At 35.7% G+C, this 15,239-nt stretch overlaps 1 protein-coding gene across 2 annotated transcripts in view; it reads right to left on the bottom strand.

Moving 5' to 3' along the window:
* The window catches only part of tanc1b (tetratricopeptide repeat, ankyrin repeat and coiled-coil containing 1b), a 166,418-nt gene that overhangs the window by 72,993 nt on the left and 78,186 nt on the right, over positions 1–15,239 (bottom strand). For both annotated transcript variants that reach the window (XM_055216271.2, XM_055216272.2), the window contains exons 5-7: positions 13,147–13,268; positions 9,877–10,063; positions 2,785–3,066 (exon numbers count right to left, since the gene is read on the bottom strand). In XM_055216271.2, coding sequence (XP_055072246.2) covers positions 2,785–3,066; positions 9,877–10,063; positions 13,147–13,268 — 591 coding nt within the window. The remainder of the gene's footprint in view (positions 1–2,784; positions 3,067–9,876; positions 10,064–13,146; positions 13,269–15,239) is intronic.

Below are 15,239 nucleotides of genomic sequence, written 5' to 3'. Positions count from 1 at the left end.
GGCGATAAATAACAACTGTCGGGTTTACTAAAGATGCGCAGTGGATAATTAGCGCTGAAAAGGTGTGGTCTCCCAGTAGTTATTTTTTGCGAATGATCTTATTGCATATGCATTTCTAGAAGTTTCCCTTTCAAATGCAAAATTTTTGGAAGGAGATTATTTAAATGATTCACGTAATGCGATTTACAAATGTTGCGCATGTGGTATTTATGCCATTATTTAACGCTGAAAAAAGCATGTCTTAAATTACTTTGCTCTTCAAATAGCGACAATTACTGCTAAGGGTGAGGCATCACAGAGATCAAAGAGCGCATAGGTGATTCTCACGAAACTATTGAAACACCACGGCACTAATGATTTAAGCTTTAAAATGTGTAATATAGTAACATTAAAAGCATCAGAATTAACACAATACTGTGTTCTACCTTGCACAATGTGTGATTTCAACATAAGAATTTATAATTGTAAATTTTATCTCATTTTCTGCTGAAATTCTCATTACCGCAATGTGTCCAGCTGTGTTTGAACATGCGTTATGTTGTCATTTAATCAAATGAACACAAAAATATTAAGAAAAAAAAAATAAATGGATGTTTTGCTAGACTACTTTAGATGACAGAGAAAATATTTACTGAATATTCATGTATAATAATAATGAAGAAAAATTAGGAAAATGATGTGTCCATGCCTGATGTTCTCATCCTCCGCAACACTTTTTGAGAACAGTTTAAGCACACATACAGAATTTTAATAAAGTTTGATTTTGAGTGACCAAGCACATGGACCAGTTACTTCAAGATGGCTACCAGGTAAGATCATTTTTATAGTTAATTTGAAATATTGTCTTGTCAGAATGCTTACACGACATTTTGATTATCATTACCGCAACAGATGCTTATTAAATGTTAATTTAATTAATAGAAGCATAATACTTCAAACTCCAAATTATGTTCTTTCAGGTTTGTCATGTCATTTTGAAAATATGTCAGTGTTGATGTTTTCTGACTGTTGCGGTAAGGAGATTTTTTAAACTAATTAAAAAAATTATGTTACAAAAAGTGTTAAATGATAAGTAAAAGTTTTTAAATTAATGTTCCCATTTACTCCAGACTTTGTTTTTCAATGTCTGGTGGGAAAAAAGTAAATTTAAGCAATTTTTACATTTTCATGCTTGACATTTTTAAAACCAAGTTTTCGTGAGAATCACCCGCATAGAGAGGATTTTTTTCACACGTAAAAGTTTTATTTAAAATTACCGTTTGCCAAACGTTTGCCATTTTATTTATTATTTGCTGGAGGAAATAAGAGTGGCGTCACTAAAGTCACACAATAGCAGGTGTTTCAAAACCTATTGTAAACCATTTTTTTGTCCCCTGGTTCGTGTACTTTGGCTTTGTTAGCTGGGACTTCACACCCCAAATTTTCATCTGTGATGTCTGTGGTGCTGAACTCAAGCGCATCAGGTGTTAGTAGATCACCCGCACCTCATCAGCTCTGCTTATTTATGGCTCTGAACTAATTTGTGCTGCTCTTAGTAGACTGCGTATAGCACCTGTTATTTAATTAGTATCTTTTTAGTAAATAACCAGCAGATATTACTACTCCCATCTGTGCTTTTTTGGAATTGCGCTCTCGCGGTAATTTGCCTCGTTTAGTAAATTTGGCCCCTAGTGGTTTAATATGCTATTTGTTTTAAAACCGAAACCAAAATGTCAGATTCACAAGTTCTGTGTTTCCAATGGACATGCATCCTTTGTATCAGGAAATATTTAAGAAGGTACACCTCTCAGAAATAATATAAATAAAGACCATGTTATATGTTTAATTACTATTTGGAGCATTGGGATCGCTAGACGAGAACTTATTTTGAACTTAAATGTACTTATTTTTTCTAAACTCAAACTTAGTGGTTCTCAAACTGGGGGCAGGAGATGGTGTCAGTTTTAAGGCATTTAAAATACATGAATGCATCAGAAATTCTGTGCAATTATACCTTTAGAAAAATAAGTCTACTAACCAACATCACTACATTGTATCATTTTATATGTTTTGTTTAATTAGGTTCTTCTTTGGAGGGGCCAAGCCAAAAAATTTAAGACCCCCTGCTGTAGCCTCAAAACTCATTTAGACAGCATGGGTCACAAATGCTCTTTCATCAAAATGTAATATTCCTTTTTTACATTTTGGAATAAAATGGCCACAACATGTTTTGAAGTGATTTACCCGACTGAGAGTTTAAACAGAAGAAAAGACCCCGTAAATCAGTCAGAATCAGACCTGAGGAATGTGGACACTGACACCGAAGACAGAAGCCTGACTGTAGAGCAACACACGTGTACAGCTGCCCAATGTCTCTCACTCCTCGAGAAACGCAGGAATGAGCTCTCTTACAATCTATCACACACACAGACACGCTCTTATAGCAGAAGCACGGCCTTCCCAAGAGTCTTTGTTTCTCTTTATCCAGCAGTCGTCTGTCTGTCATCACCTCCGGACTCACAGATGACCCGGCAGACCCTGATGGTCGTATTCACAAAGTATCTGGTGATCTGCTTGTAAATACCATCATCTGAACCTCAGACTTCATCATGATGACATATTCCCCATTTTAGACGTGCAATTCGCAATTTCAGCGCAGAACATACTGTGCTATTTCAAAGGGCTCAACAACAGATTTTCCGAGATTGAAGAGCTATATGTACTTCAGAACTGAACATGAAAAGGCTTGTACTGTAGTGCTCAGGTTTCTGACATATGAAACCAGAAAAGATGAACATATCTTACCCGCAACTGAGTTGGGTCGAGGCATCATCAGACTGGATGAGGTCTGGGTGTGGTACTGCACCGGTCCCTCCGAATTGGACCCTGCAGCTCCTAAACCGACTTTAGCTCTGCCCTCCGCCCCGGACGTTGACCCTTCCTCCTCGGCCACCGGAGAGCATGCGTCTGCCCGTGCAGCCGTCTGCACCAGCGCATGCTGACCGCAGCTCCTTATACTGCCATCTTTACTCCACTCCAGACTGGAGCCGCTGCGGTCGTCATTCTCAGATGAACTCGTGATGGTGGCTGGACGGAGAGAAATTAAGAGGTTTAAATATCACCTGCACTTAATATGAATCTTTTTTTTGCTTTAGTTTTTTTTTATAAAGAAAAACGCCATTATGTGATCACATGATTCAATGCATAATCATATTTTAGCAGAAAGTTGAAAAATGTTGCATTGACTTCACACAAGCACAGCCATGTCCCCTGTCGCCATGGGAACGTTATGAAGTGATGTGATTATGTAACATGAACATCATTGAAAAGCTGCAACAAGTTTTTGCAATTTCCCGCAGTTTTTGCAAATATCCCACATATCGTATTTTTTAAGAAAACGTGCCGCAAGATGAAGGATTTTGTCCGCAACAACAATCACAAAAAAAACCTTTTTCTTGTTTTTTCTGTTTTTCTGGAAGGACTGATTGGATAATCGCGGTATTACAGATAACCATAAAACTCATTAGGAATATGTTTTTTTTCATGCAAATGTTTTCTCTTAATTGACAAGATAACTTGCCAATGGGGTGAAAGACTTAATTTGGACATGCAAACAGAATCAACAGATCAACAACAGAACCAGAATTCATACATCATCAAATTTTCACGCAACATTACATTGTCAAAGAGCATCTTACGTTAACGGTTTACCGGTCAATAAGACCATCCCTATACAGAACAAGTGGGTGATTCTCACGAAACCATTGAAACACCACGGCCCTAATGATTTTAGCTTTAAAATGTGTAATATAGTTACATTAAAAAGCATCAGAATCAACACAATACTGTGTTCTACCTTGCACAATGTGTGATTTCAACATAAAAATTTATAATTGTCAATTTTATCTCATTTTCTGCTGAAATTCTCATTACCGCAATGTGTCCGGCTGTGTTTGAACATGCGTTATGTTGTAATTTAATCAAATGAACACAAAAATATTAAGAAAAAAAATAAATGGATGTTTTGCTAGACTACTTTAGATGACAGAAAAAATATTTACTGAATATTCATGTATAATAATAATGAAGAAAAATTAGGAAAATGATGTGTCCATGCCTGATGTTCTCATCCTCCGCAACACTTTTTGAGAACAGTTTAAGCACACATACAGAATTTTAATAAAGTTTGATTTTGAGTGACCAAGCACATGGACCAGTTACTTCAAGATGGCTACCAGGTAAGATCATTTTTTTACAGTTAATTTGATATTGTCTTGTCAGAATGCTTACACGACATTTTGATTATCATTACCGCAACAGATGCTTATTAAATGTTAATTTAATTAATAGAAGCATAATACTTTGATTTTAAATGCATGTGCAGAATCTCCAAATTATGTTCTTTCAGGTTTGTCATGTAATTTTGAAAATATGTCAGTGTTGATGTTTTCTGACTGTTGCGGTAATGAGATTTTTTAGGACTAATTTTTAAATTATGTTACAAAAAGTGTTAAATGGTAAGTAAAAGTTATCAAATTAATGTTCCCATTTACTCCAGACTTTGTTTTTCAATGTCTGGTGGGGAAAAAGTAAATGTAAGCAATTTTTACATTTTCATGCTTGACATTTTTAAAACCAAGTTTTCGTGAGAATCACCCAAGTAAACAACAAACACTTTTTAAACATTTAACAATTTTGCATTTTGGTTGTGTTAAAATGTAACAGAAGTGTAAAAATGTATCCGAAACATGATTCTAGATCAAAAAATCACATTTTGATCACAAACAAATTTCTGTACTGATGGTGATACAACATGAAGATTAGAATATAAAATAAACGTTGAAAGTTGAAACAAGAAAACTCCAAAAAAAAAGGTGAAAGACAGAGCACATTTCAATCCCATATGAGCGTAATAACTTACACCTGTGCCAAAAAGCAGTATCTATAATAATACTAAACCGATGACTCATTCACTGACCTTATCAACATCTCAACAATGTTTCCTGACACATTAAAAATGCTGTTAATGAGTCTTAACCTGCTCTCACACCAACACAACCTTATCACTGACTGACAATAACAAACATGATGGAGGAATTAATGTCTGTGTGGATCATCGTTTGCTATCAATATTAATACAACAAAACATTCGACCCTGTCAGTTTTTATGAGTTTGATGTCACAGTAATTTTACAAAATCATAACCTCGGATCTTGTGATGGGTGTATTTCAAAAAATATTTCATTTCAACATCTTTTAGAAATTAATTTTCATTTGAATTAAGCGAGAGGGTTTTACCAAACTGAACTCTATCATTTGAAAACACAAACACAGAGTACAAAAATAGAGCAACGAAAGAAGCAATGAAAGAGTGTTGGGGGGAACGTGAAGCTGAAGTCATAAATGTGTGTATGTGGAGTGGGTTAAAGCTTTATTACAATATAACACATGTGACAACAGCTGCAAACGCACGCACGCACGCACGCAAGCACGCACACACAGCAGGTTCAAATGTTTAAGAGCACTAGTGAAAATGATTATTTTTTATTCATGAATACTGGATAAGAATTTTACATTATTTTGTACATTACTTCTCACAAAGATTCAATATAAGAGCCAAGTATAGCTATTAAGGGTGTCACGATTTCGATTTTAAATTAAGTCACAACCTCAAACTTCGAATAAAAAAATGGAATCGTCGATGCTGCCACACCCCATATCACGTCCGGTCAGCTTGCCAAGCGGAAAAAACAACACACGTGCTGCGACCTCCTCTTACTTTGCTAGCTACAGCCAGTTAAAAGATAACATGGCAGATGCAGAAGACACCACACAATCGGCTCTTTCCTTGGGAAACAAAAACAGCAAGAGTCTCCCGCCTTCAGCTGAACTTAATCAGAGCAAAAGCAGAAAGCAGGGCTCCAGACTAACTTTTTTTACTAGGAGCACAGTGGCCCCCAACTGAAAATTTTAGGGGCGCAACCAGAAAATTTAGGGGCACACACGGTAAATCAACATGCTAACCAAATATTCACATTTCTACTAATTTCCACTGTATTACTAATAAATACTTTAATTATAGATTCAGAAAGTGTTTCAAATTCAGTGTCATATCACAAAAAAAGGTCAAATTTCCTGGTCGCATATGTGCGACTGGATGTAAAATTCAGTGGCACACTCTCAAATTTAGGTGGCAAAATGCCACCATTTGATGGCAGTCTGGAGCCCTGGAAAGGCATCTATGCCAAGACCGGTTGAATCTCTGAACTGAGATCTGTTTAAGTTTCATATTAACTTATTTCAGTTTCTTAAGAGTTATGAAAACAGCATTTAAACATGACTTATTGGGGTATAGTCTCACAATCTCGTCTGATGGTAATAAAAGCGTGTTTTTAAGGTGCAAAGTTCTGACAGATGTTTATCTGACAGGAAGTTTTGCTTCATCAGGTATGTGCGTCTACCATATTTTTCCACTGGCAGCACGACTAACATGGCAGGGCATCTCCTGATTCAAAGTCAGATATTATATTTCATAAAAGTCTAGTCTAAAAATGGCATAGCAAGAAAAAAGTAAAGATCGAGAATCGAATCGAACCGTGACCTTAGAATCGAAAATGTAATCGAATCGAGGATTTAGAGAATTGTGACACCGGTGTAACAATACATAGATATGGATCGATACATCGATTTTATTTCTAACGATTTGATGCATCAATGCCACACACATAAAAAAATTGATTTGAGGTACATTTATTTTGACGCTCTCCACGTCCTCATTCCTTGACGTAACGTCCATCTACACTTTTCCGCCAAAGCATGCATTTCTGTTTATTTTCACTGGCTAGCATCAGTACGTGAATGCGATGAGCAACAAAACGGTTGGAGCAGCGAAAACACAGCGAACCATATAAAAGACGAGCGTGTGTTAAAGCACAGCAGCATGCAAAACGCAGTGTCCTCTCTCTTGAACATGTTGATCAGTTTATTTTTTTTTTAAGAAAAATCTCTTAAGAGAGACCACTGCAGCACTTGTTTGACTGTTAGATCTGAAGTTGTGTGACAAATCAATTTAATATTTTTTTTTCTAAACCAGAGATTGTAACTTTGGCACAAAATACTAAAAAACTTTGACTGATGACATTATAAGCTTGATTTTATGTGACATTTTGCCCCTCATTATTTGTTTTTCTTTATTTAAAAAAAAAGTGTATTTTTTGTTAGTTTGTTATTCTAAATGTTCCAATTGGGACGGAGAGTGTGCCAACTGTGCCAGTTTAATAAAATGTTCATGGTATATATTTTGGTTGCATTTGTAAGTAAAAAATGTAACTGCTTAACTCGGCACGCAATATAAAAATATCAATGAATCAATTGAATGGAATCGAATCATATTCGCATCAAAGAAGAATTTGATGTATTGGCAAAAAAAAAAAATCGCATCGCCGGCGGAGAGAATCGATATTGAATCGGATCGTAATGAACTGTACAATGTACACCCCTAATAGCTATAGAAATTTACATTGACTACATCAGTTTTCACAAGTTTTTACAATTGTAACATTTTAAACGATGTCCAGGCCTTCACAACATTAAGAACTAATATTGGGTTTTAATAAATGTGGAAACGCTGTGACATTTAAATATTTCAACTGCATTTTACACCAGAATTGTTTCTTTGTAGCAGACATTTGGACACAACTGTGCATGTACACACATATGTTGAATATAATCCCTTATAACCAGCTGTTCAAAGCATTAGAATCTGCTCTCTCTCTCTCTCTCTCTCTCTCTCTCTCATTCCCCCACAAACTTCAAAGTGATGTGAGCATTAATCACACCCTGAGCCGGTCACACAGGGCAAACACTTTCCTCTACATCAACAAACCCAACATCAGCCGCTGGCAACATTTCCTAAACCTCCTCACAGCACCTCTCCAGCTCTCTCTACACTTCCTCTCTATCATCCTAAAACTCACAAATGATGCTGACAGCGAGTCTAATTCATGAAACACCTGCACTTCAGGTTATGTTTGTGCGTTCAAATGTTTTCAGGTTAAATTATCATGTTTAATTCAATGCTGCGGTGTACTTAGTGGTTTTATGAACAATTTACACAAATATCCATGTTTTCTGAATGAGGTACATGAGCAGCTGCACTGAAAAAAACAACTTGTAAAATTTACTTAAAAAAATCCTCGTAACAATTTGCACGAACTTTTTTTAAGTAAAATTTACTGCTTTTTTATAAGTAAAACTTACCTACTAAAATCAAATAAAATTTACTCAAAATTGCATGATAAAACATATGCTAAATAATTAATTAAATGTTACTTAATTATTTTATTTAGAAGTTAGATTTATTTTAATCGTTTAGGTAAAGTCTATGAGGGTTTTTTTGAAAATTGAAGCGTTACTGTCCTAATAATATTAAATAAATCGTATTTTCTGTTTGTTGTTTTCTTTAACATATTCCTATGGACCTAGTTATTTTTAGCAAAAAACAACAAGTCAGTCATTGAATAAACTTGATTCGGAACAGAAATGCACACAAACTGTGTTTCTGACATGCGTTATCAGCACTGTAGAGGGACTTACAATACAACATTCTGAACAGGCTTCATGTAAAGAAACACTGATCACCTGAACGGTGACTTCACAAAATTATTATTTACAACAAAACATCATCAATAATATAAGAGCTTAAACCTTTTTGACATTTTGCTAACAAATATTTAAGTAGTTAAAGTTCTTATCAGTTCTTATTCTGTGATAAAGCTTAAAAAATAAAAATTTTCAGGCGCAAAGAATTGTGGGTATTCCTTACAACATGTGCAAATAAATGTAAGTAAATTTTACTTAAATAATACAAGAAAATATCTAATAAGACTTACTATTCCCACACAGTTAATTTTTTACATGAATTAATTGTGTATTTATCATCATTTTACTTAGGAAAATCTAGTTCTCAATAAATGTTAATATTATTATGTAGAAATTATGACAGTTAATCTAATAAATATTACTACACCAAAAAGTTCGTTTTTTCAGTGTGCATCCAAATCAAACATTAATACTCTAGATGAGAGTAAAGATTAGTAAAGTAAATAAACAACTATCTCTTATCATTTGGCAGAAACATTATTATCGTAGGTACTGGAATGTTATACAAGGTTAAAATCGATTCAAATTTTTGTCATAGGGAGAAAACAATGCCAAATACCACTGAAAACAAGCAGTCCAATGTCTCTCTCGTATCGTGCTAGAATTTAAGGTCAGACTTTATTTCATCCTCCAATCTAGTGCTGTTAATTCAACATTTTTAAATACTTTCTCAGAAATCAGGACTTCCAGGCCGTAATGTTGCATAATTCATAAGGACATATTTCTGTACTGTATAAAATGTGGAGCAGCTTTAACATTTCTGAAATTAAAGGCCGAGCTGCATCAACACCTGGCACAGCGGTGCCAACACAGAATGATGCCAAAGACAGCCTGCGGGTCACATTTATATAATGTCACTATACGAATGATCGCAAAGATTAGTATCGGGTCAATTTTTAAACTGATCAGAACCAGCTTTATACAAGCCCAATCTTATATTTACATCAGTTTTAATGAAAATTCATACCAACACCTAATAGCACCTGCCACTCTTCCCATTTTTATGAATGTGTATAAATAACACGCAGTTGAAAATCGTGCAATACATACGACAAATTTCCATTTTGCATGCATATGATACTCTCTTTTATCTTTTTTTCTGTTTTTTACCATTAACCATCTATCAGACTTCTGCATGGGATGTCATAATTCAAAATAACTCTTAATGATTAAGAAATCATATTTGATCTTATTTCAGCATGAGGTTATCAGACAGAAGAGATAAATGAATCTTACCGATGATTCCACTGTCTTTGCTCTCGAGGGTGGAGCTCGGGCTGATGATGGTTCCACACGGACTGCAGTGATTGGCTGCTGGCCGGCTGCTGTTACTGTTTAAGGTGGAACAGGGGCTGTCTGTACACGGAGACGCTGTGCTGCTGGTCAGAGTCGAACACGGGCTGATACCCTGATTTACTGCACACTGCAGAAACACAAAAGGGAAGAAAGCTGTGTTTATATGGGATGCTTTAGTAATTTGATTAACCAAACATCGATATATTTTATTAGGTACGTTTACATAACCAAATAATCCATTTGTAATCGGTTTGATGGATCAATCGGTTTTTAAAGCCTTCATGTAAACACCTTAATCAATACCATTGAGGTCGATCGGATGGAAATTTCAATCATATTGAAAGAGGTGATGGCGTCCGATCTGTGATGCGATCATCAGTAGAAAAAGTGTGAATCGTAGTATTTTCTCAATCAAATGCAAAAATATCTTGTGCACATGCGCTGAAAAATTGTGCTTACGTTCACGTCTTATATTAGGCTTTTATATCACATGATTCTCGTCACAGAAACATGCAATAGCAAGGCAATGGGAACACACATTATTAAGGTAATGAGGTCACACGCTGTACATTCGGCAGTGTTCATGTGTACTTTCATAACATTACATGAAGCAATAAAATAGTGTTGTGCCTTTCAAAAAGTGTTTTCTTTGACTATATCTGAAAACTTCATAAGAACGACTTTCTCTAACTCAACTTTGACTTTGTACATTTATTAAGAGATAAAGCATGGACTTGACGAGAGATGTTGTTTGCTGCGTTGCCAAGTTCTCTGCTTTTTTGCGGACTTCAGATTTGGGGTACATTTAAACTGCTTCAGTGAGTTTATTTTTTTCTGCAAGTTAAAAAGGAAATGATTTTGTTTATTTTTTATTGCTAATTGGGCTGTGAATAGTTATTGGGATGCTTTTGGGCTAGTTTTTAATGTCCGTTGGACTGGTTTGGAAACTCGAACCTGGCAACCCTGGCTGTGCGCAGACGTTTGGTTTAGATTATTTCGAATAAAATTTTTGTTTACATGTACAATCAGATCGCAATGTTTAGGGTACATGTAAACTGTACTGACGTAACCTGCGATCAGATTAAATGCAATGCTGAAATACAATGCTGATGTCGAAATAACCAATCAACATGCAATCTTTGTGTGAAGGACTATCAGGCATCTAAATGAATATCAGAGTTTAACTGTAATGTTTATTTTTATCCAAATAAAGCCACAAGCTGACAATAAACAGATAAACCTTATAAACATCTAAAGGCTCTTTAATTGCTTTAAAGTGTGTACAAATGTTAACAACAGAAGGAAATAATACTGGCAAATCATCTGACAATATCAGACTCTAATATCAAGATTATCAAAAGTTTAAGCTGTGTTCTCCACTTAACTCCAGGTTTAATCTAGAAAATACCCAAAGTTGAGACGCGCATAATTAAAGAAAAAAAAACACAAAAGTCCAAATCAATGACGAAAAGTCTCACAACTCATTCAAAATCTAATCTTTGTGTCCACACTGGCTTCATATTTTTATCTCCATTTGCAAAAACATTTTAATATAATGACTCCAGGAACTTACTGACCATCATACAAACACAGTCATGAGAGTCTTTAAGGGTCCGGTCTAATGTTGCACAATATACCGTGCTTTTATCATTGACATTGCAATGTGAGTCACATCGCAGGGCATGCAAAGCATTTTTCCTAAAAGGAAATGAAACATTTTGGATGATTTTGTCAGTATTATACTATATGACAATGTTTTTAAATGGCATTTATTTATCACAGAGTATGCAAGGCAGATATTAATTCCTCTCAAACCAAGTTTTTTAAGCCACCAGGTGCAAGATCTCTTATATTGCAATGCACACTGCGGAAGGCAAAATATTGCAATGTAACCCCCCCCCCCCAAAATCGTGCATTTCCTGTTTTGGTTCTCTGTTTACTTGAAATGTCTTTATTGCATGTTTTTATGAATTTCAGCCTTGTACTAAGTCTTTAATTTTCATTACAAAATCAAGTCACTGTCTATAAGAACTGTGTATTTAATGCATTTTTAAAACAGACATTTCACAAAACTTTTTTAAGATGTCAAATAAATCTTTGGTGTCCCAAAGAACACATATGTGAAGTTTTAGCTCAAAATATCATATAGATAATTTATTATAACATGTTAAAATTTACACATTGTAAGTGTGAGCACAAATGTGCCGTTTTGTGTGTGTCCTTTAACATGCAAATGAGCTGATCTCTGCACTAAATGTCAGTGCTGTGGTTGGATAGTGCAGATTAAGGGGCGGTATTATTAAGATCCCCTTCTGACATCACAGGGGGAGCCAAATCTCAATGAGCTATTTTTTCACATGTTTGCAGAGAATGGTTTACCAAAACTAAGTTACTTGGTTGATCTTTTTCACATTTGCTGAGTTGATAAAAGCACTGGAGACCCAATTATAGTTTCATGATATGTCCCCTTTAAATAATCGATCGGGACAAAAAATGTCTTCATATCATAACAAACTGATCATGATCTACCCTCGCCGACCTAAACCAGAGACCACAACGAGCGGTTTAGGTCTGAGTCATCAATGGGCTTTGAGTTAGTCAAGGTCACGATACAAGATGAAAGTTTCTCTCAAGTGAACTTCCCAGAAAAAGTCTGGAAAACGAATTAAAGTTTCACAGTCTCATCGTACAGCCTCCTTCAGGAACACAACACAAATCACTAAAACTCCTACATAAACACATTGTTAACTTGCACAATTTATTTCCACAGGCCATCATACTGATGAACAATTATGATTTATTTAACAAACGATGAAGCTCTGTAGGTAAGAAAAAGACATCCAGCAGAATTCAAAGAGATCTTGCACGGTCCCTGTCTATTTATCTTATCAGCCAAACGTAGGATGAATCCCTTTAACAAAACCAGACACACTGAAGTTAATATTGCCCCTTAGATTCATTCAACTTTCTCATCAGCTGTTCAGAGCGATCGTGAATGACTTACGGCTGTGACACACGGACAGACTGCGCCTGTGAAACCACCTTCACTGGATCTCACGCAGACAGACGAGAGTCGCACCGATCAATGTCAACATTAAATCCTGCTGCCTCTGTGCTTCTTAATCTCTCCTTGCATTTCATGCGTCTCTCTCGCCCATCACATTACCTCTCTCTCTCTCTCTTTTGCAGGAGCTACGGAGAGAAAAATACCTTTTTTTCATTCTTGTCGCCCATAGGTATGCGTGCAGAGCCCGGGATGCCTTCACCGAGTAAGAACCCCAAGCGTGTCATCAACTCCTGTGTGGCGGGGGAGGGGCTTGGACCGGCCAGCTCTGAAAGAGAGAGAGAGAGAAAGAGAGAGAGAGAGAGAGAGAGAGAGAGACCTTCAGTGTGTGTGTGTTTAATGGGCAGGCACAAACACCAGCAGCTGTGCCAAAGTCTTTCACTGCAATCCTCTGGACCATGAGTGTGATCCAAAAACAAAACTGTAGACTCGAGAATATTGGAGATTTCACTGACATCATGAACCTCTGATATTTAATAATAGGGATGCACCGATATGGACATTTTGGCCGAAACCGATAACTGATAACTCTTTATATTTTTGGGGGCCGATAACCGATATATAGAGGCCGATAAATATTCATATTTATTCACAATGAAAAACTCCCAGACCGCGGACATCTTGTCTTTGCGCTAGACTAGCATACTCTTCTTAAGCCCGCAACAAGTGTCATCTTTGTGCTATGTCACAGAAAGCACCAATCAAAACTTCACATGGCCAGCAATGAGCAAGTGAAGTGGTTCAACAAACCAAAATAATCCATCATTTATTGGCTTTCATTTATCGGCCTAATTTTGCTATCAGACCGATAACCGATAATATTAAAAATAAGCAGTTATCGGCCGATAACGATATGTGAGCCGATACATCGTGCATCCCTATTTAATAATATTTCATACACATTGCTATCTATACATTCTTACAAAAAAACGAATATAATATAATCTACAATATAATCTACACAACTATATTGTAAGTGGTGTATAAAGACCTTTTATTAAAGGGGCCATGGCACAAGACTTTTTTAAGATGCCAAACACAAAATTTACCTAGAAAAACAATATAAATAATTTATTATTATAGCATGTTAATTCGCAATCTTACCACCAGATGCCGCTAAAATTGACACACACCACATTTAAATATTGTAATTACAGGCGATTCTTTTGTAAGTTTGAGAAAGAAAAATAGAAAAAAGAAAACATTTGGAAAACTGTTCTTGTTGCATTCACTACCCTTAACTCTTTCCTTGCCAATGACGAGTTTTTACCTAATCTTTATGTCTGCTATAATCCAATAGGTGGCACTTTTACCCAACTTATAAAATACTAAAGCATCTACCGTACTTTTGGACTATAAGCCGCATCATTTAAAAATGCGTCATTAAGACAAAATAACATATATAAGTCACAGTGGACTATATGTTGTGTTTATTTAGAAAATTATTTCACAAAATCCAAGCGGAAGAACAGACATTTAATCTGGAAAGGCAAGTTATTCAACTAAACAATAGCAGACAGAACAGCAGGCCGAATAGATGTCTGTATGTTAAAGTAATATTATTTAAACGATAAACCATAGCAAGCATATACAACTTACCTGGAAGGTTGAATAGGCTAAATTAACCAAACAAGCCAACTAGCGTGAAGTTCGCATACTCGTCATTCCACATCACTGAATCCATTTAATTACATAAATACAGAAGCAGCATATGGCGGACTCGCGCGGCTGTAGACGGTAATGATGTCTCTTGCCTTATAAATGTCAAAATTAATTCATACTGACTTACAAGGCACACATGACTAGAAGAAGCAGCACCAGCCAAGTTATGAAAAAAAACACGGCTTATAGACTGCGAAATACGGTACACTGTAAAAAAAATCCATAGAAATTGCAGCTGGGTTGCCGGTAATTTACCGTAGATTTAAATTTTTGTTTTTTACTTGCAACATTTTGTTCAAAGTTAAATGAACATTAAACATTTACAAGTCTTTGTCTTTACAGAGTAAAACTAAAATAACAGCATCAAGCAAAACATTCTGGGAAACAAAATCTGAAGCAAAAAACAAAAAAAAGGTTGATGATGATTTCTGGTTCCCAGAATGCTTTGCATGAGGCTGTTATTGTATAGTTTTATTCTGTAAAGATAAAGACTTGTTAAAATGTAACATTTATTTAACTTTGAATAAACTCTTGCCAGTAAATAACATTAATTCAAATCTACGGTAAATTACCGGCA

This window comes from Misgurnus anguillicaudatus, chromosome 17, assembly GCF_027580225.2.
Source record: "Misgurnus anguillicaudatus chromosome 17, ASM2758022v2, whole genome shotgun sequence".
Classification (NCBI taxonomy): Eukaryota; Metazoa; Chordata; class Actinopteri; order Cypriniformes; family Cobitidae; genus Misgurnus; species Misgurnus anguillicaudatus.
Note: the sequence above shows the minus strand (reverse complement) of the source record. Positions and strands in the feature narration are given on the sequence as shown.